Source organism: Macadamia integrifolia, chromosome 5 (genome assembly GCF_013358625.1).
Source record: "Macadamia integrifolia cultivar HAES 741 chromosome 5, SCU_Mint_v3, whole genome shotgun sequence".
Lineage (NCBI taxonomy): Eukaryota > Viridiplantae > Streptophyta > Magnoliopsida > Proteales > Proteaceae > Macadamia > Macadamia integrifolia.
Window position 1 is genome coordinate 2,725,778 of NC_056561.1, and position 23,072 is coordinate 2,748,849.

Here is a 23,072-nt window from a genome sequence, read left to right on the forward strand (position 1 = left end):
ACATACTAGGAAGGGGATACCACCTACGTTGCTTATAGCACTTATACCCACATATTGAGACCTAATAATTAGAATGGATATAATAATAAGAAATGGATCATGTGGATTATGCATATGGGAAATTTTGGTATGGCTTGTGTGTGAGCATGTGGTTGCATCATGTTTGGATGTGTATGCTTGCTTGCTCACCCCTCATTAGGCTTGTGAAACTCACCCCTCATTGATTACTCTTTTTAGATGGTGGAACCATAGCTGAGACGGGAAGGTGATCAGTACGATTGTGAGGCCGTGTCTACGAGACACAAGGAAGTTGAAAGGAATTTTCATTCTATTAATATACTAATGTATTTTCTATCTTTGAGTTGTAAGATTTACTTCTTGTTGTAACCTGTGGGAAATTTCTTACATTTGGGTATGTAATATTATTTATCATTGTAGATCTGATCATCATGTATATGCTTCTTATGGACTATATATGCGTATTTTGATTTATGGTAGAGGTTCTCAAGAGTTTGTGCTTATATTATCCTATGTCCGTGATCCTAGTGAAGGTAGGCTGATTAGGTTAGGAATCTAATGCCGCATACCTTGACCTAATTTAAGGCAGGAAGTGACGAGTGGAGGAGTATCATTTTTGGCTTTTTATATTCTTAATAGGATTCCTCATAAGAAGACAGATCTTCTACCTTATGCAATGCGGCATGGTCGAAAATCTACTTTAGTATTTAAAAGGTTTGAAGGCTTTTAGCAAAGGTAGGAATGCCACAAAAAAAAAAAAAGGACCAAAGTTGTGATTGTGTTTATTAGGTATAAACATCATAGCGATGCATACAAGTTGTTGGTAAAACCATACCGGACATGTTTACTACAAACACAATAATAAAAATAAAGTCTTTACATATTCTTACTTTTTAGACACATATGAAAGGACTTGTGTAAGGTTGATGTACCCAAAATTGAATTTACCCAAAAGAACAAAAAAAAAAAAAATATATATATATATATATATATCCCTAAAATTGGTTAATGATAGTACGCTGAAATGATAGTATGCCCTATTCCCTTACGAAAAAAAAAAAAAAGCCAAATCGATTCTCTACAAATATCCATTTCCCTAAAATTCCTCTTAACAGGTACTGAAGGACACTCCCTAGTATTCCTTCTACCAATCTTATAGTTGATTCAATGGTCTTTTAGGCAGATAAAAAGAAAGTCTTTTAGAATCCTTTTTTGGCTTTTTAATGAATCTTCAAAGTATCTTTTCCAAGTTCCAAACAAAACCTAAAAATAGCTAGCAATCCCAACCAACTAAACTAGCTGGCTCCCTTCAATTGAATCAATTTAGTCTTTTGAATTTCCTTTTTGGTCTTCCATAGCTCTTTTTTTACAATACCAACAACCACGAGCATTTAAAGCAAAACCCAAAATGAAAATTCTTAGATTGGGAACATCCTTGGGACCCTCTAAGCAATGCTTGCGCCTTGCGGTACCAAGGAAGAGGGATCACTCCAAATTATACTGTTTCTTAAAGCAAAGGTGATTATTCAAAATATTCTCACACCAGTATGTCAATCTATAACTAGAAGTTTGATGGAATACAGTACACTGTACAGAGCCACGAATCCTAGAAACCCAGAATATAAAACTTACAATTTCCTCCAAGGACTTGAATACGAATTGAATCACAAGTTAGTTTGAGTGTATAATCTAAGTAATTCTTATCAATCCGCATCAGCAGTAAAGTCAGGCTCTGGAGGCTTTGGTAGTTTTAGCAGGTCCCTAGCACTTTTGGAATTCCGAAGACGATGGACTCCCCGTAAAGCATTCGCGGCAAAACGGGATACAAGGATAGTTGCACCAAGACTGGTAGAACCACCACCAGCATTGCCACCAGCCCCACTGAAATCTCCTACTCTTTGTTCTACTTCATTTTCTTCTTCTTCTTCTTCTTCTTCTTCTCGACGTCGAAGCTCTGCCATCTTCCTCTTGGAATACCGGCGCCAAGCAGCTTGTATAAAGCATGCAGCCCATGTCCTCCACTGCTGTGAGTAGAAACGGAATGTGTGCTGAACTTGTCTACTGTGGAGGCGCCTAAACTGACTAGCAACAAACTTCAACTCTTCTGCTATCAGAGCAAAAGCCTCCACCTCTGTTAAGGCCTTCACTGTTCGGGTAGAAGATGGGAGATTAGAACCAGATTTGGGATCCAATGCCCAGGTAAGGAGCTCTTCTCCACAAAAATCCCCTTCCTTCAGTAAACTCCGGTTGAAAAATCCACTTCTGCCACCATCGGTGGTCACACTCTCCATGCGACCCCGTATGATGAAAAGCATCTCATCCACTGGATCTCCTTCCCGGACAATGTAAGTTCTCTCTGTGTACAAACTAGGTTTTAACCGCTCACAAATGGCATCCAACAACCGCTCATCCATATTCTCAAACAGAGGAACCTAAACAGAGGCAAACGAAGATTAAGAGGAAATGTAATAAGTAAACAACTCCATCCATCTCTTCTTTGCTGATAAATTTGTACTCATAAAAAATTTCACTTAAGAGGTGTGTGGTAATTATAAAGGCCAACTGGTACCTTTTTTTCATATCTTATTTTGTGTGGGGAAGTAACAAGAAACAAGACTCTTTAGCCACTACCAACCACAGTTAGAAAGAATTATTAGAAAAAAAAAAAAATAAATAATAATAATAATAATAAAAATAAAAATAAAAAACACAAGAACTGAACCACCAAAAGGGCTTTCCTGGGAGTGGACAGAGCTCAACCAATTTTACCCCAACAAACTTAAGTGATAGAAGAAGAGGTTGCTAAACTGACTGAATTTCACCAGTTCCAGTGATCAGTGTATTGAACTAAATCACAAAAGTGCCCAATTCGACTATGCCTGGATCTTCAGACTCTACAATAACGGTACCACCACTGCGACTCTTACTATAACTAGAAGGATCATCCAAATAAACATGAGGAAATTAAAAAAGAATTAACTGGATGCCAAACAGTAAAACAGCTTATTTCATTCTCTTGTAGGCCTACCGAGTGAGAGAGGAATTTGGTGCAAAGCATATTTGGCGAATTGTATCCTATTAGGAACCCCTCTCCACCACCCATTTCCCGAAAAAAAGTCAGCGGACGGACTAGGCAGCCCTTGCTCAACAGGCAGACCATAACTGTCAAATTGCAGCTCACTTGATGATCAATTTGGTGTGGAGGTACGCCACATGTCCGTTATCCACATGCAATATTTCAACCCAAAATAAGTCTTCCACATGGAAAAAAGGAGGGTCCAGATATGATTACAAATTCAAGAATGTAACAAAATGGTTCTAACAGTTCAAAAGTAGAGGGAAAATCCCAATACAGGGTGAGTTCATATAGCTAAGTTGAACTGTACCAAATTTGACACTGATCCAAGCAACAGGTGGCCCCTTCCATGTGGCCCAAAATGAGGTGCACCTTGAGTCCAGGTTGGCTAACTGTTCCATGTGTACTTTTGCCAAAAAAGAAAGGACACTGGATGTCATTAACCATCCATTCACATTGTTTCATATGATAAATAAGAACCATTGTGACACCCAAGAATATTGCAAGTGTAACGGACCAATAGGCTAGAAAGAGGTTGTTGGGCTAATTGATAACCTCTAGCCTCCTTAACATTGCACAACACGTTTAAAGGCTTGAGGCCCATGGAATGAAAAGGGCAATATTGTGCTAAGGTTATTGGGGCCGAGGCATTACAATCATAATAAAGGTCAGTAAAATAATTTTGTAGACTGAACTTTTTCCCTTTGTATATCTTTGGGAGTTTCTTGAAAGTAAAGGGGAAGGTCCCTATTACAGGGTACTACAGCCAATAGGCCCAATACATAGCCAGACAGATACAGCCTGTAATTACAACTATAAACTTGAAAAAAAAAAAAATAAATAAAAAAGACCTGATTCTGGAAGTAGAAGTGTAGAACTACGTAGACAAACACCCAAACATGGGATAATTTCTACTCAAATGTCCTTGAAACTGCTTTATTGACTGGTTCAGCTAGGTTCACAAACACCCTAATGTTTCTCTTTGCATGTTGAAGTCCACTAGACCTTTTGATACGTAACATTACTGTGGTGAGACCCTCAACACTAAAAGTCGATCACTAAAAACAAAAAGGCTAGAAGAAGACCAAAGATAATACGATGAACATGCACTTACCCTTCTCACCAAAGCCAAACAAAGATGCCGTTTTATATCCCTCCTGAGATCCTTTGGTAGATTCTGAACCAAGCTCTCTTCATCCACTCCACGTGTTTCCAACCACTTGTACTGATCATATCGCCTGACTCGCTCCCTGAGATCTTGTGGAAGCATGCGGTGATGCATCCACTGCTCTGAATCACGCCTTTTGACCCTCATCTCCTCAAGTCGGATACCAAGAGACTGAAGATAGGTCTGTTGCAATAGGACAGCATGTGAAGAACTCAGGACTATCACTGTTTTTAACACATTTGCCTCATTTCCTTCTTCTCTTTCAAGTATTAACAAGAACAAAATCCAATAGAAAATAACTTGCACGTATAAATATGTAAATGCATGCCTATCTCAATTTATAACAAAAAATTTACCAACGGAGAAAGAAAGAAACCACTACTCAAACTACCTATATGGAAAAGGTTATTAATTTGGTCATCCTTTCTGCAGGAATTTAATTGTTGAATAGCTTTGATGCAGATAAGTCAATTAATGGGCTTATTTTATTGCAAATAAGCCTTGGGTTGGGTTATGTATGTGTTGGGCCTTTGATCCCATGGATTTTCTTTGTAATGGGTCACTTTAATGGGCCTAAAATATGGGTAGAAAATATAAAAACGGGATTTAATTCATTAGTTTAGTTAGAGTCTTGTTTTGAGTCTATTTCCTTTGTTATTTTAGTTTTAGTCACTTTAGGTTTCCCTATTAGTGAATGACTAATTGGTTACCTACTCCATGTTAGAGTTATAGTCCTAGTCCTTTTATGAGTCCAAGTCCTACTAGGAATGTTTAGTCCTATTTGGAAACTAGCTCCTAGTTATGATAAGATTGCTATTCTGCCCTCTTTAAATAGAGGAGCATATGTACTCATAATTTCAGATTTGAATAAAAAAATTTGTAGTCAATTGCTTAGAGCAACTAGGATAGTTGTGGGTGAGAAGCCCAGACTGAGATAGCCACTTCCTCTCCCACCTTCCCTTTGTTATTACTCTCTTCTTTCTTACCATCGATTGTCTAATTCTGGTCACTGTTATTGCCATTAATATTTCTGAAGCATTCAACCTTGTTGACTCCAATCGATCAGCCAAAGAGAATCTGCCTTAAAGAACAATCGGCCTCAAGGATCTCCTCCATCTGAAGTCTGATCTGCTTGGTCTTATTAGCATATTTATTAAGGCGCTGGTAAGGCATTGGTAAGGTGCTAATGCACTTGAGAGAGGTTAAGGCTAAGCAGCTTTATGTTGGGTATGAAAGGTGACCGCCAAATATTATAAGGCGCCTAAGGCGACCGCCTTATAGGATTTTTAAAAAAATATTTGTTTTTACAGCCAATTTATGAATATTCCAAAATAGACTTCATGATTGGCTGGTGCATAAATTTTGATGCACATGAGATACACTGGATCAAAAGTTAATGACTTAAAACTCTACCAAAAAAACACGATATTCTCTCAAAATCCCAAATCGCTCCACAGCCAACGGTGAAGCACTTCAGCGGTCCCTCCTCCTTCGATTCTTCTCTAGCGGCCTCCGGCAAAGGTTCCTTCCCCTCTCCAGGTATGTTGTTTATTTTTTAATTTTTTAATATTTTTCTCATCTTCTTTGTGAGATTTTTTTTTCTTTCTTCTTTCTCTCCCTTCTTCCTTATTTCTTCTTCTTTTATCTTCATCCGTTCATCAGTCTTACGACTCTCAAGTCTTAACAGTTTTTTTTTTTTAACCTACGGTGTGACCGTGAGAGTTGTAAGACTCTTGCTGATACAGTACAATCATTCCACAACCTTACCTTTATTCCCCTTCTTTCTTCTCACCTCATAATTCTTTTCTTCTGTTTATTCGATTTCTCCTTCCTATACTTCCTCAGTCGTTTGGAATTTTCTGTATTTACTGGTTATACTCTGTTTTGAATGATAGACTGGACAGAGGGAGAGGAGTTTAATCTCCCTCATTCCTGAACCTTTGTTCCTAAAAGTGGGTGGTGTGTTCAAACAAAGGGGCAATTATGATAGTGTAGTTTAGGGCCAAAACACAGTTACTATGAGAAGAACCAGTTTCTTCAAACACAGCTAATTCCTGTTCTTCCACCAAGTCTGCTTTCCAGAAATTTATTCTGCAGATATTGTCTTCTCTTTTGACTTATCGTGATAGTGACACTGTGTGTTTCTCTTTCCTCTTGCATCAGCTGTGTGTTTCTCATACCTATCAGTTGAACATTATTGGGATTGATCAAAGTAGGGCCCTTACATATTAGTAATGAATACTTGTATATTTGAAGTCTTCTTTTCTTTATATTTGTAATTTTGTTTCATAATTATGTATTTATATTATATGTTAATATGTTATGATCATGATGATGATGATTAATGAATGGTGATTGATGATTGATGAAGATGAATATCTTGCATTGGCATGAAGTATGAACCTTTAATATTTATTTAGCATATGAGTAGTAAGATTCAACTAGGATTTGAATCAAATATAATGGTTTTATAAAAAAATTACACAGGAACGCTTTAGTCAATAAGGCGACGCTTTATACCCGCCTTATCGCTAAGGCGCTCTGAAAGACACCCTCAAACGCCTCGGTTGCCTCACCGCCTTAATAACTATGCTTGCTAGGGGCTGTTCCACATCATTAGTAGATCAATCGTGGAAGAACCATTCAAGGCTGCCAGTTGCTGTCACTGTAGAATTCTGACAAAATTCTCTCTCCTAGGTCTAATTTTCAAGAAAGAAATTATCTCATCAACCAGCTGTCAGAAGTCCTTCAAATTTTTAGGTTTTTGTACTCTCTGGGCCCAACAATCGACCAAATTTGCAGCTCAATTGGAGCCCCACAGATCTGGCCACACCTCTCTCTCTCTCCAGCCATATTGCAAGTCTTTCTCTTTCCTATCGGGTTGGGTTTTGGACTGGTTTTGCTCCTGCATTGCTATTGTATCCTTGAGGGTTTATTTTATGATCTTATTCCCTAGGGTTTACTTCTGATTATTGTCAAGCTAATAAATTGAATCTTATTTTTCATGTTTGGAGTTGTAATACACTGCTGGGGTAATTTACTTGTAATCTACTTCTGTATTAAGCTTGATGACTAATCTGAGTAATGCCCTGATTGTACAAAACTTGGCCAAACCAAAAGACATTTTAGGGATTGGAAAATCATTAATAAATCTTCAAGGAGCATCTCGCCAATGATCCCATGATATAGCTAGAATAGGAACTTTGATCATCTTCAAGGGGGTACGGGGCACGGGGCACCTGAGATACTGGACAACATCGAAGGAAAAACCTCCATTTTCCCTACATTTCCAGAAATGGAAGCAACGTAAATTTCTCTTTCTTCTCATCACATTACAGATCCCTACTCTTCCAATGTCTATAACATGACTCCTAAATGACAATCCATCAGAATATACTCTGACCAGAATATGGCAATAATTTGGGAGAAAAGACAAACCGTTGTTAGAAGAAGATAAGAGGTTAGATAAAGGGAGGAGCTTTACCCTAATCCAGGCGGCTGCCTTCTTTCCACTCAGAAGTTGGTAACAATGAATAACTCTTTAAATGTGTTGCTTTGTTATTTAGTGTACTTTTAAGGGATATATTGCAAACTGAGTAATGATTTCAGGTATGTGTTCTATCTAGAGGTGCAAATGGATAGTTGAAAATCCATATTCTACTCAGGTTCATATATGTTTAATTGTATATTAATCGAAATTATTGGATATAGTTCTAACTTTTTTTCATATATCCATTAGGATCTTATTCTATCTGATCTGCACCATTAATATTACTCCGCTTGCATATTCAAGCATGAGCAATGGTAGGACAAAGTGGTCGATTATGTACAGGACCCCCTGCATGTGATTGGGTTAAAAATTTTGGCGTGCGGGAAGTTGAAATTTCATCTATTTCCCAATCATGTGTCAGGATCCACATAGTTGTCACGGCGTCATGACGACCCAAGGCGGTGGAGGGGTGGCTAATCGATTTGGTGGAGAATTGCCCGTTATGGCATTGCCATGGCGATCAAATCGCCCATGTGTTATTTTTTATTTTCCCTGTTTTCTAAAGTTATTTTGTATGCCATAATATATGACATAAAAAACCAATCAATATTAGCAATATCAAGTCATAAAAATCAACATAGTCACACTCACATCAAGTCATAAAAAATCAACATGACTTGTTGACATTTAGAGAAATGCTCTTATTCTATAAAAAGTTTTATTGGACAAATGATTTTATTTTTAGATGAGACTTTTTATGTTAGGTATAACACAAAATTAGCTTTCCAACAAATCTAAGATTACTTAAATCTGAGTTGTTATGAGAAAGTTATGTTCTGATCAAACTTATTTAAAAGTGTGCGAATGATGTTAAATCGCCTGAATGGAAATAATTTTATTGACATCAAACAAAAGATTATTTTACAAGACTTTTGGTTTTTAGCAATGTTCTACTATGATATGATTTATAAAATTTTCAGAATTGAGAAAAACCATAGCATTCGAAATTTGAAAATCGCCCTACAACCAAAAATCCAATTTTTGTTCTTGGACCGGGGTGTTGACTTTTTAACCTTTTGGAATTTGATTTTTGAACTATTTTTATTGGATTCAAATAGGGGACATTTTCTTATTTATGAATAATATCTTAAATAAATGAAATAACAAAATATTAAAAAATGATTTAATAATATAAGGCGGCATACAGTGCAATAAGGTGACAGTCGCCCTAGGCCCCAGGCAAACCGCCAGGACGCCAAGGCGGTGCCAAAGCGCAACGCCTTGACAACTATGGGGATCCAATAATACTACACCCCTGGTCCTCTACATACCACATGTGATGTAGATCCCTATTGTGGGCAGGGCTATTGCAGGAGGAAGCCCAGCCCAAAGGATCTACAATCGGTCTCTTAATTAAGGCCTGATTTGATGTAATAAAGTATGGGCCCAATGGGCCCATTGAATTAGACTTTCACATAAGTATTATATTAATGTCTTTTATGTTATTTCGGGCCCATCGATTGCAAGTCCTATTAAGGCCTATCAGCCCTAGTCTTAGTCTTAGACTTAGTCTATTTTCAATTCCTAGTTGTAGTAGGAGTGTCTAGTCCTCTTTGGAAACTAGCTCCTAGTCTTACTATGATTGTAAACTTCCCCTCTATAAATAGAGAGACATATGTACCATTATTTCTTAGTTTTGAATAAAAAAGAATTGCAGTCAATTGTTCTCAGCTGTGGGTGAGAAGCTTAGGCTGAGATAGCCACTTGCTTTCCCACTTCCACTGTTCTTTCTTGTTTACTCATTCAATTTCCTTGGCTGTTATTGGGTTGCTGTTCAAGAGATTTCAGATCTGTCCAATTCTGCTAAAGCAACAATCGGCCAGCAGGAATTACCAAGACTGGAAGCCCAATCGATCCCCATACCTCTCTCCTTAGGCTTCTGATCGGTCAAGCTTTTTTAGCAGCTGTTCCTCACAGTAGCAGGGTCCTTCGATCCTCAACTCAGCCCTGTCCAAGCAAGCTAGCCTCATTTCTTGAAGGATTCTCTCAGATTCTCTCTTAGGTCTGAAAATCAAGAACCTACATAACTTCCTAACCAACAGTCGAAATCTCCTCAAGATTGGGGGTTTTTGTTGCCTTCTAGGGACCTTCAATCGGCCAGCTTTGCAGCTCCATTGGAGTCACACAGAGCCAGCTGCCCCTCTCTCTCTCTCCCAATCTCAGGTTTTTCTCTCCTCTTTTGGGTTGATTTTGGGAGTTCTGTTCCTGTTTTAAGATTGTATCCTTAGGATTACTTGCTGGTTATTTCCCTGTTATTCTTCTGGGTTTGTCTACTGCTATTTATTGGGAGTTACTTGTTATTTGGGGTTATACATTGTGGGGGTTAGCTCTTGTAAACTACTCCTACATTAAGTGGTATTAGAGCTATGGCTGAAAAAAGACCCAAATCACTCTGGAAGATATGTGGAAAGCCCTCCAAGTTGTGATCACAAGATTAGACAGATGTGACCAACAGATAACTGAACTAAAGGAGTCTACTACTGCTCACTCCAATACTCAAACCACTGCTGCCCAAACTAATATTCAGCCTACAGTTAACAACACTCATCCTGCACCTAGAAGGGTCACAATGCAAGCTCGAAGGAACATACTAGTTCATGATGAAGAGTATGATGACTATGATAACCCCCAACCTTGCCATGATGAAGTTGGAACTGAAAGAGTATGATGGAAGGCATAATCCCTTTTACTTTCATGACTGGGTAAACTCTTTTGATGATTATTTTCGTTCGTACCATCTGCCTGAGGAAAGGAAGGTCCAATTAGTTATCACAAAACTAACTGGTGGAGCTAAGGACTAGTGGAATGTTGAAGAAGACAAGCTCATACGCAGGTGTCAGATGCCTTGCAATTGGGAAGACTTGAAGTGCATCCTCAATGATAGGTTCTCACCACCAACCTACCAACGTCGACTCTACGACATGCTGAATACCATTAGACAAGGTACTATAACTGTAGAAGAATATACTAATCGATTCAATGAATTGCTTTCACGAACAGGTGCCTATAAGGAAGATGAAGAACTACTTATATCCTGTTTCAAATTGGGATTAAGGCAAGAAATTCGTGATAAACTTGGTGTGATCGAAATACCCTCTATGAATACTTGCATTGACAAAGCACCAGAGGCAGAGGATATGATTAAATCATCCTCCAAGAGGTATAATCAGCCAACTGACAACAAAAGGCAATTCGCACCAACCAAACCCAGTGAATTCCCTACCCGAGCTCCACAAGTTACATAAGATAAGGGTAAGGCTCCAATGGGGGAAGGGAGAACGGATCTATGACATGCTATAACTGTGGGAGAACTGGTCATATGGCCAAATTCTGCCCCAAGCGAGGATGATCCAACTCCATCATCAATGCCATTGAGTTCAACCCTGATTTGCAAATCCATGAACCTCAAGATGATGATTAGACTGTTAAGGTTGCAGCTAAAGGAATGGAAGACGAATTTGACGATAAGCATGCACCAGAGGACAATGATCCTTATGCTTATGTCAATGTGGTTGCAAGAATCCTAGTGGCTGAAACTAAAGGTGAAGATTGAAGGAGGAACAATATTTTCTACACTCTAGTGGATCTCATAAGGCTCAGGTGATTGTGGACAACGGGAGTTGTGTGAACGTTATATCTCAGGCTTTCGTGGTTGAAGGAAAGCTTAAGACTGAACCCCATCCACAACCATACAAAGTATCACTTCTAGACAACACCACCATGGCTGTAACTCAACGTTGTTTTGTACCACTGAAGGTCTCAGATTATGAAAAAAAATGTCTGGTGTGATGTCATTCTCATGGCCCTCACTAACCTAGGAAGGCCTTGGCTCTATGACAACAATGTTCTAGTTGGAGGTACTAGGAACCAATGCTTCTTCGATCACAAAGGCAAGCCATTCATTCTAAATCCACTCAACATACCACAAGTGAAAGACAAGTTAAGGGCTGCCCAAGTAAGAAGACAGCATGTCTTAAAAAATGTTGCAAAGACCTCTTCCAAAGCAACCATTGAACAGAAGAAGCCACCATTCAAAGACAATTTCCGCAAGAAGGCCACGTTGGAGAAGAAGCTATGTGTGCTGTCCCATAGAGAGTTTTTAACTACTAGTGAAGAAACCTGACTGATCTTAGCCCTTGTTACTAAAGCAGCTGAACCGGTTAAAGAGGTAAAACATCCACCACAAATCAAAGAGTTGCTTGATGATTTTTCAGATTTGGTGCCTGATGAATTACCAGATGAACTACCCACCTATGAGGGATATTCAGCATGCTATTGACCTTATGCCTAGGTTAGTACTCCCAAATCTTCCCACTTACCGTCTCAGTCCTACAGAGCATGCCGAGCTCAAGAGACAAGTGGATGATTTGTCGAAGAAAGGGTTTTTGGTTGAAAGCATGAGTCCATGTGCAGTACCAGTCATATTGACACCAAGAAAGATGGATCATGGTGTATGTGCATTGACAGTTGTGCTATCAATAAACTCACGGTAAAGTACAGATTTCCTATTCCTTGTTTGGATGATATTCTTGATATGTTGACAAAAGCCTCTATATTCTCAAAGATTGATCTATGTAGTGGCTGCCATCAAATTCGAATTCATCCAGGTGATGAATGGAAAATAGCTTTCAAGACCAAAGGACTTTATGAGGGGAAAGTCATCTCTTTTGGACTCACCAATGCACCTAGCACTTTTACGAGGGTGATGACACATGTACTACACCCCTTCATTAGCAAGTTCCTTGTAGTATACTTCAATGACATATTGATCTACAGTAGGGCACAAAATGAGCATATGAGACGTGTTATGAGGGTACTATGAGAGGAGAAGCTCTATATCAATCTGAAAAAGTGTTCTTTCATGCTAACCAAGGTTATCTTCCTTGGCTTTATTATGTCTTCACAAGGTATAGAAGCTGATCCCGAGAAGGTGAAGAGTGTGGTAGATTTGGCCTATTCCAAAGACCTTGACAAAAGTCCATAGCTTTCACAGCCTAGCCTCGTTCTACCAACAGTTCATATGGAATTTCAATGCTATTGTAGCCCCTATCACAGAGTGCACAAAAGGGGGGAAAAGTTTTATTTCAATGGACTCCAACAACCACTAAAGCATTCAATAAACAAAAGATGACAGAAGCACCACTGCTTAGACTACCAAATTTTGATCTCATGTTTGAAGTGGCTACTGATGCATCCCACATTGGGATAGGAGGAGTGCTTATGAAAGAAGGTCATATCCCATCGCTTTCTACAGTGAAAAGTTGAATGATGCTAAAAGAATGTATTCTACTTATGACCTAGAACTCTATGCCGTTGTTCAACTCCTCAAGCATTGGAGGCCCTATTTAATTGGCAAAGAGTTAACTTTATTCGGATCATAAAGCACTCAAATACTTGCATTCACAAAAGACCATTAGTGATCGGCACACTAAGTGGATCTCATATTTGCAAGGATATGTATTTGCTCTCAAGTACAAGGCAGGTAAAGAAAATCAGTGGCAGATGCACTTAGTCGGAAGGTGTTAATGATGAATACATTCACAGTGCTAATTTTAGGGATTAAACACTAAAGATGAGTATGTACACGATGCTGATTTTTCAGAAGTCTTCAAGAGGCTACACGAAGGGGGTAGAGATGACAAGTATGCTTTACATGATGGCTACCTCTTCAAGGGAATTCGACTGTGCATACCAAACACTTTCCTAAGGCATCATCTGGTTTAAGAACTGCATGGGGGAGGAATGGGTGAACACTTTGGCAAGGACAAGACTTACTCTATGATGATTGACTTGTATTATTGGCCTCAGCCGCTAAAAGATGTTCAACACGTTATACAGAGATGCCGCACTTGTCAGCTTGCCAAAGGAGAGAAGAAGAATGCGGGATTGTACAAAACACTACCCATCCCACAAGCACCATAGCTAGACATAAGCATGGACTTTGTCCTAGGCTTACCACCTACACGAGAAAGGTATGATTCCATATTTGTGGTAGTTGATCGATTCTCCAAAATGGCACACTTTATCCCGTGTAGGAAGGCACTTGATGTAAGCCACCTAGCTAAAATATTCTTCAATGAGATAGTGCGTATACATGGACTGCCACAATCGATTGTTTTAGATAGGGATGTCAAGTTCATGAGCTATTTCTGGAAAACCCTATGGCTGAAAACAAACACTAAACACAAATTCTCCACAGCATTCCATTCTCAAACAAAAGGCCAGACAGAAGTGGTTAATAGAAGCCTCGGCAATCTACTCCGTTGCCTAGTCCGTGATTGTGAGAAAACCTAGCCATCCATTCTGGACATTGCTGAGTTTACCTATAATAGCTCCGTCAACTGCACTACGGGTCGTACACCATTTGAGATTGTTCTTGAACTGCAGCCACAACGACCGGTTGACATGGTACCTCTGCCACCTCATGCCCATGTTAGTGTTTGATGGATATGTTCAAGCTTGAGGGGGAGTGTTAAGATTGAGGTGTGCTCAATCAACAACAGGGGTGATAAGGACAATTATGTCCTATCGATCTCTGTCTCTGTATCAGGGCTGACTAGATGTTTAAGGGTATTTTTGGACCTGTTTATTTTGTTTCTAATATATAAATACTAGGGTCTAGCCTGCGGCAGACTATTCTGGTCTGATCGCAGGTTATTCCCCTCTTGGGAGTATCTCGATCACGCCTCTCTCTCTTCTTCTTGTTTCTTTTCTTCTCCTATTTCTCTTTCTCTTCCTCTTTCTCTGGTTTAATCACAGGTATCTGGGATTGTAACATGGTATCAGAGCCTCTGTGATCAATCTTGGTTTTTCAAATTCACTCTGCTGATCTCGCTTTTCCGCTGAACCCTTCTGGTGTGCAGCCACCTATTGCTACATCAACTATGGATTAAATCACATGGAGTGATTTATTTTATTTATGGATCGTGATATACTAGTGCTGAACTGAAGATTGAAGACCTTGGATTGCAGCCACCAACTTCTCTGCCCAACTCGATTTTAGCAGGGTCGCTGATCTCCCTTGTCGTTGTGGTTCTGGTGTGTTTTCTTTTATTGTTCTCTCTGTGACCCTATTTGTTCTTCTTTTTTGGTTACTCATGGCTGAGACCAAGTCTACTACCCCTGCAACTACTACATCTGCCTTGGATAATGTGAATGTCCAGATTACCTCCATCAAGCTCAAAAGAAGTTCGAATTACCTACTTTGGGCTCAGTTTGTAAAGGTTTATCTTATAGCCAAAGATAAACTTCAATATTCTACCTCTGATCCTCCTCCATCGTCTGATAAAAGGTTATAATGAATGGATGAAGGAAAATGCTTTGATCTTAATCTGGTTTGTGGAATAGTATGGAACAAGATGTCGTTGCCAATGTCATGTTCCACACTACTGCAGAAGGTGTATGGAATAATTTGAAGAAAACATATTCTTAGGAAAAGAATATGGTCCATATCTATGATATCTATGAGAAGCTGCTCCAGTTTCGCCAATCTGACAAGGCTCTTCCAGAGTATTATAATTCTTTCAGGGGCATGGTTGAAGAACTCAATGTCTTCCAGCCTTTAACCACAAACATTAATAAATTGAAGACTCAGCACAATGAATTTTGTCTCTAAATTTCTGGCTGGTTTGAATAATGACTTGAAGGCAGTGAAAGGTCATCTACTTGTAGGCGATACTGTCCCTACACTGAATGACACTTATTCACGATTGCAGTGTATTACATCTTCCACCAAACCTGATCAGACCTCCAAAGACAATTCAGCCTTCCTTGCCAACCATGGATGTGGTCGCGGTCGTGGGGGGGAGGTCTGCTGATCGAGGTTCTAGTGGATACCTGTCAATCGGTCATCTCACTAATGCATTTACTGTGGGAAGTCTAACCATACTGTAGAGACTTGTTGGGCAAAGCATAGCAAGCCAGAGTGGCCAACCCAGTTAGCCAATCATGCAGTATCAGACAATAGTATTGACACCGTGTCTCCCACTGATACTAAACCGAGAACTTTCTTCAACCAGTCTACGTGATGACATTAATCAATTACTCATACGCTTACATACTCTTGAGGCATCCTCTAATACATCCAATGGTGCGTCTACATCCGCTGCTACCTTGGCTCATGCAGGTTCCTCATCCCTTCTTACCACTACTTCTACCCCCTAGATCATTGATTCAGTTGCCTCTGTTCATATAACTGGTAAGTCATCACTATTTAAGTCGTTCTCCTAGTACCACCTCTACATCTGTTATTCTTGCAAACGGTGCTTCAACACCGATTTTAGGTCATGGTACTATCTCACCTACATCCTCACTTAATTTGTTCTCTGTGTTGCATGTTCCCCAGTTTCCATTAAGCCTCCTCTATGTAAGTCAGTTAACCAGATCATTAAATTGCTCAGTAACCTTTCCTTCTTACTGTGTTTTTTAGGATCTTCACACGAGGAAGAAGATTGGTGGAGGGCGTGAAAAAGATGATTTATATTATCTCAACTGTGGCACTCCTACTTCTACTACTGGGGATGTGACTCCTTTCCAATGGCACTGTCATTTAGGACACTTGTCTTTGTCTAGATTGAAACTTTTATTTCCTAGTTTTAAGTCTTTGCTCAAGTTAGAGTGTTAAGCCTGTGAGTTGGGAAAGCATCACCGTGTGTCCTCCCATCTCACTTTATGTCCCGTAGTCTGTCTTTATTTTCTTTAGTCCATTTTGATGTTTGGGGTCCTTGCAGAATCAGCAATAGATTTGGATTTCAATATTTTGTGACCTTTGTGGATGATCATTCTCATCTTACATGGTTGTATCTGTTAAAGGATCGATCTAAATTTTTATCTATATTTCATAATTTTTATAATGAAACAAAAACTCAGTTTGGTATTTTAATTAAAATTTTTTGATGTGATAATGCTTTAAAATATGCCCAAAATGATATTTCTGATTTTTGTGCTAACCATGGGATGATACACTAAACTAGTTGAGCTTATACCCCATAGAAAAATAGGGTTGTTGAGCACAAAAATTGGCATCTTCTCGAGGTAGCTCGAGCTATTATGATATATATGCATGTTCAGAAATTTTTTTTGTGTGATGGGGTTTAACTGCATGTCACTTGATTTATCGCATGCCTTCCTCGGTTCTTTCTGATAGGTCTCCCTTTTCTATTATGTTCCCTAATCTGCAGAGTTTTCCTATTCCTCCTCGTGTCTTTGGGTGTGTGTGTTTTGTTTATAATTTGCATGCAGAGATAGATAAATTATCTCCTCAATCCACTAAGTGCATTCTTTTGGGTTATTCACGTACTCAGAAAGGGTACAAGTGCTATGATCCTGGTACTCACCGACAATTTGTTAGTGCCGATGTGACATTTTTTGAAAGGCACATCATTTTTTTCTCCTCAGGCGTCTCAGTCTGGGATGGAGTGGAACTCTCCAACTCCTCCACCCATCCCATCTCATTCCTTTTCCTGATGTTCCTAGTGCTAGCGACACGCCTCCCCTACAGGTTTATCAGCGCAAGAAGCTTGAACAGCCTAGTGCCAATAGCAATCCTCCAGATGATTTGTTCCCTCCATTGCCGCATTCCTCTGGTGAAGCTCCTCTTCCTGCTATGCCTGATGACTACCAATTGCTCAACATAAAGGTACATGCACTTGCACACAAAAATCTATGGTTGTGTATCCTATTGACAACTTTATTTCCTTGTCTCATCTCCCATCGACCATCCATGGTCTTGCCCTGTCTCTTTCTACTAATACTATTCCCCGATCTCATATTGACGCCTTGCGTACCCCTGGATGGAAAGCTGCCATGGATGTAGAAATGGATGCTTTCTTGAATCGTGCTACCTAGAGTCTGGAAGATTTACCTCCGAGTAAGGACTTGGTGAAGTGTTGCTAGATTTACACTATTACGTATCATTCTGATGGCTTTGTTGAGCGGTTAAAAGCCCCAAGGGTTATACTCAAACATATGGAGTTAATTATTTTGAGACCTTCTCCCCGGTTGCTAGATTGAACTCTGTTTGCTTATTTATTTCTCTTGCTGTCGACTTTGATTGGCTATTGTTTCAATTAGACATCAAGAATGCCTTTTTGTATGGTGATCTACAGGAAGAGGTGTATATGGAGTAACCTCCTGGTTATGTTGCTCAGAGGGAGAATAGAGGCCATGTGTGTCGTCTACACAAGGTTATCTATGGACTTAAACAGTCCCCTCGGGCATGGTGCATTCTCACTGTTACTCTGATCACTCTATCTGTCCATTGCAGAAGTAATAAGCAGGTTGTCTTGGTTGTTTATGTGGATGATATTATTCTTACTGGTAATGATGAGGCAAGAATCTTTGAGGTGAAGAACTACCTATAGAGGTGAAGAACTACCTATAGCAGCACTTTCAGAACAAAGACTTAGGTCAGCTTCACTATTTCCTCAGGATTGAAGTGGTTCAATGTAAGAAGGGGATCGGTTTGTCTCAAAGGAAATATGTGTTGGACCTTTTATTTGATACCGGTATGCTTGCATCCAGGGCTATAGATATCCCTATGGATCCTCACCAAAAGTTTGGCGTTAGTGATGGCGAACCTTTCCAGGATGTGCATCAGTATAAAAGTTTGGTTGGCAAGTTGATATATTTTACTGTTACACGACCTAACATTTCTTATGCTGTTGGGGTCCTTAGTTCATGCAGTCTCCTCAGAAAGCTTATTGAGACGCTGCTGTTTATGTTCTTCGATATTTAAAGGGTGCTCCTGGAAAAGGGCTGATCTATCGTCCTAATCGGCATATGGAACTAGTTGGTTATTCTGATGCTGATTGGGTCAGCTCTACTAGTGATCGTAGGTCCACTACAGGGTATTGCACATTTGTTGGAGGTAATCTAATTACTTGGAGAAGTAAGAAGAAGACTACCACTACTCGGTCTAGTGGTGAAGTAGAATACAAAGCTATAGCTCGCACCATTGCTGAGTTGATGGGGCTACGGTCGTTACTTCTGGAGTTGGGGTTTCCAGTAACCAAGCTTATGAAGATGTATTGTGACAACTAAGCTGTTGTGTACATTGCTAGTAACCCAGTTTTCCACGAAAGGACCAAGCACATCGAGGTAGACTGCCACTTTGTTTGTGATGCTGTTCTGAAGAAGTTGGTCGAGACCCCTTTTGTTCCTTCCTCAGATTAGTTCGCAGACATGTTCACAAAGTCTCTATTTGCTCCTAATTTTCATAATGGTTGTACCAAGCTGAGCATGGGTGATGTATATGCTCCAGCAGGAGTGTTAAGATTGAGGCGTTAGCTCAATCAGCGACAAGGGCGATAGAGGCAATTATATCCTATCGATCCTTGTCTCTGTATTAGAGCTAACTAGATCTTTAAGGGTATTTTTGTACCTGTTTATTTTGTTTCTAATATATAAATATCAGGGTCTAGCCTGCGGTAGACTATTCTGGTATGATCGAGGTTATTCCCCTCTCTTGGGAGTATCTCGATCTCGCATCTCTCTCTGCTTCTTGTCTCTTATTTTCTTCTTCTTTGTCCCTTTCTCTTTCTCTGGTTTGATCACAAGTAACTGGGATTGTAACAGTGTTGAAGCGGATGAGTTCCTTAGACACATCGCCAAGGTACATGCTGATGTTCGTCGCCGCATAGCTTTTAGCAATGACAGGTATCAAGCAACTGCCAACCATCATTGATGCTACGTGGAATTTCAACTTGGTGATATGGTAATGGCTCGAATTCTACATGAGGTTCCCTCCTTGTACAATGCACAAACTTCATCCTCGAAATATGGGTCCATATAAGATCTTGAAGCTATCGGTCCCAATGCATACATGCTGGAACTACCTCCGACCCTGAAGATCAACAATGTCTTCAATGTGGCTGATCTTACACTGTACGTGGGACACCATTCTGACGAAGGCAACACAGAACATACCCTAAAGCTTCCCCAATTTGTAACCCCAGAAGATGATATTATTGAAGATGTCCTTGACAACAAGTTCACTACAGTTTGTGGGGGCAAGGGTTGCTACTCGTTCCTCGTCAAATGGAAAGGACGGCCACAACAAGATTGCGCTTGGATCCATGTAGATGATTTTCGATGGCTTGATACAGATCTTTATGAGCACTACATGTCCTTCATCCATTCATCGGAGACGAATGATTCTAAGAAGGGGGGAGCTGATGTAGATCCCTATTATGGGCAGAGCTATCACAGGAGGAAGCCCAACCCAAAGGATCTACAATCGGCCTCTTAATTGAGGCCTGATTTGAGGTAATAAAGTATGGGCCCAATGGGCCCATCGAATTAGGCTTTCACTTGAGTACTATTTTAATGTCTTTTATGTTATTTTGGGCCCATCGATTATAAGTCCTATCAGCCCTAGTCTTAGTCTTAGTCTATTTTCAATTCCTAGTTGTAGTCGGAGTGTCTAGGCCTCTTTGGAAACTAGCTCCTAGTCTTAGTATGATTGTAAACTTCCCCTCTATAAAGAGAGAGGCATATATGTACCATTATTTCTCAGTTTTGAATAAAGAAGAATTGCAGTCAATTTCTTAGAGCAGCTGGGATAGCTGTGGGTGAGAAGCCCAGGCTGAGATAGCCCCTTCTCTCCCACTTCCCTTGTTCTTTCTTGTCTACTCATTCAATTTCCTTTGCTGTTATTGGGTTACTGTTCAAGAGATTTCAGATCTGTCCAATTCTGCTAAAGCAACAATCGGCCAGCAGGAATTACCAAGACTGGAAGCCCAATCGATCTCCATACCTCTCTCCTCAGGCTTCTGATCGGTCAGGCTTTTTCAGCAGCTGTTCCTCACAGTAACAGGGTCCTTTGATCCTCAACTCAGTCCTGTCCAAGCAAGCTAGCCTCAGTTCTTGAAGCATTCTCTCAGATTCTCTCTCTTAGGTCTGAAAATCAAGAACCTGCATAACTTCCTAACCAGCCGTCGAAATATCCTCAAGATTGGGGATTTTTGTTGCCTCCTAGGGACCTTCAATCGACCAGCTTTGCAGCTCCATTGGCGTCACACAGAGCCAGCCGCCCCTCTCTCTCCCAATCGCCGGTTTTTCTTTCTCCTCTTTTGGGTTGATTTTGGGTTGGGTTTTGTTTCTGTTTTAAGATTGTATCCTTGGGATTACTTGCTGGTTATTTCCCTGTTATTCTCCTGGGTTTGTCTACTGTTATTTATTGGGAGTTACTTGTTATCTGGGGTTATACATTGTGGGTGTTAGCTTTTGTAAACTACTCCTACATTAACATGGAGGTCGTCAAATCCATTCTCAAGCCGCAATTCCCCAAACCCATACAATTTCCCTTCCATTTCCCATTCTCCATGGAGGAAGAAACCCTAAACATAAATGCAAGTTGCAACATTCTGTTGGAATCCCTCACCAGACAATAATCTCTCCCTCTTCATCTCATGTATTTTTTTAAGGATTTGCTTCCTGACTGCTCAACTAGCATATTCATTTTGCATCTCGCCTCAATCAATGAATGGACTTTGAATTTACACAGTCCTGTACCTTAGCATTCCAATGTTTATTCAGGATCAGGATCGCAGGGAGCATGGGATACTCGCTTTACCCGTTCACCCCTTCTTATCATTCAAGTGTTTGTAATTGAATTAGGACAACACTTGGTTCAAATTATTCTCTGACGGAACATAGAGTTTAATCCTATTTTTCTCTCCAAAATCAATTTTGAGTTATCCGATGTCGGATACAAATATCTTTCATTAGTACACTGGATTCGCATATGGTCATTAATTTCCATCATCCAATTGATATCAAATCAAAGTAGGTTAACAGTTATAATAATCGGATACACAGTTCAAATTATTCTCTGAAGGATCATAGAGTTCAATCCTATTTTTCTCTCAAAAGTTCAATTTTGAGTTATCTGATATCGGATACAAATATCTTTCGTTAGGACACCGGATTTGCACATGGTCATTAATTTCCATCATCCAATTGATATCAAATCGAAGTAGGATAACAATTATAATAATTGGATTCATGATCACCATATTTGATAATGTTCCCTTCAAACTTCTGTAAACAAATCAATTCAACTACCATAGGAACCACAAGTTCAGAGTCAATACAATGTTCAAACCATAATTCTACAGGAATGAATATTCGCCAAAAAAAAAAAAGACGGATAAACAAAAACATACAAGGTGTAATAAGAAAGACAGTCAAAGAAAATCGAAGCATAGATTAACAAATTTATTGAAGGACAAAACTATTAAATTAATGAATTAAGATTACTATAAGGTCTACGATATCATCTACGTAGTCTGATTTGAGCTACATGTAACTTTTTGATAAGTTCTTGATAAATAAAATTCACAATCAACAATGCAATATGGAGAAATTTTACCAAAAAAAAAAAGAGTTTTCATATCCTTCAGCATAGAAATGATTATTAATCCAAAGCAACATCATCGCACACCAAAAACATTTTGTGTTGTATTTTTTTTTTTTTTTTTTTTGGGGGGGGTGGGCGGGGGGTTGGGGGAGAAACAGGAAGGACTAAAACTTACCTGCATATTACCAATCAAGAGTGCAAAGAGGATGAGCCCAAATATAACAAGAGTTATGGAAAATATACCCTCCCCAGGATAGGTGCTGGTTTGGAGCCCCTGGCCAAGAGTACTATAGAAAGAACCAAAAACATTAAGAATAAAAATAAAAAGGTATGGTTAGAGTGTAGGACTAATAACTTGAAAATGCTAAGTAGATTATCAATTAAACTCTGATTGGATTTTATTACGCGTAAAGGAAAATGTGGACAAAATTGTATAAAAGGAAAAATAGAAGCCCACTTTCAAGAATTGTTGTAACCATAGCTTTGAAAATTGTATACTGTTCATAGAAACACCACTAAAAGGTACTAGTTGAATGAATGGTATAGCTGAACAAAACAGAACAGAAACCACAGTATATAATGGGAAGGAAAAGCACCAAACACAGAATAGGGTATGGAATTTATTTACCATTACAGAAAGTATGAAATGTAAGATCATCAATTAACATCAGCGGATTGGATCAAAATAGTGCATTAATGCAAATAAAGGACTATTAGAGGGTTGGAAGATGTTTCTTAGTGGACAATATATAGGAATATGTAAAATAAGAAATAAATAAGTCGTAATCTTTCATGACCTTATTGACCTGACCGGACCGGGAAAAAATAAATTACCCTATTTATATAATACATTTAAGTTCCTAATTGAATTAAATTCTAATGAGTGTGAATTGATGTAGAT

General features: G+C 39.3%; 1 protein-coding gene across 5 annotated transcripts in view; it reads right to left on the minus strand.

Moving 5' to 3' along the window:
* Positions 1-1,503: 1,503 nt before the first annotated feature.
* Positions 1,504-23,072, minus strand: part of LOC122079191 (probable cyclic nucleotide-gated ion channel 5) — a 111,184-nt gene continuing 89,615 nt past the window's right edge. For all 5 annotated transcript variants that reach the window (XM_042645452.1, XM_042645455.1, XM_042645454.1 and 2 more), the window contains exons 6-8: positions 22,347-22,458; positions 4,209-4,445; positions 1,504-2,450 (exon numbers count right to left, since the gene is read on the minus strand). In XM_042645452.1, coding sequence (XP_042501386.1) covers positions 1,722-2,450; positions 4,209-4,445; positions 22,347-22,458 — 1,078 coding nt within the window. In that variant the 3' untranslated portion in view covers positions 1,504-1,721. The remainder of the gene's footprint in view (positions 2,451-4,208; positions 4,446-22,346; positions 22,459-23,072) is intronic.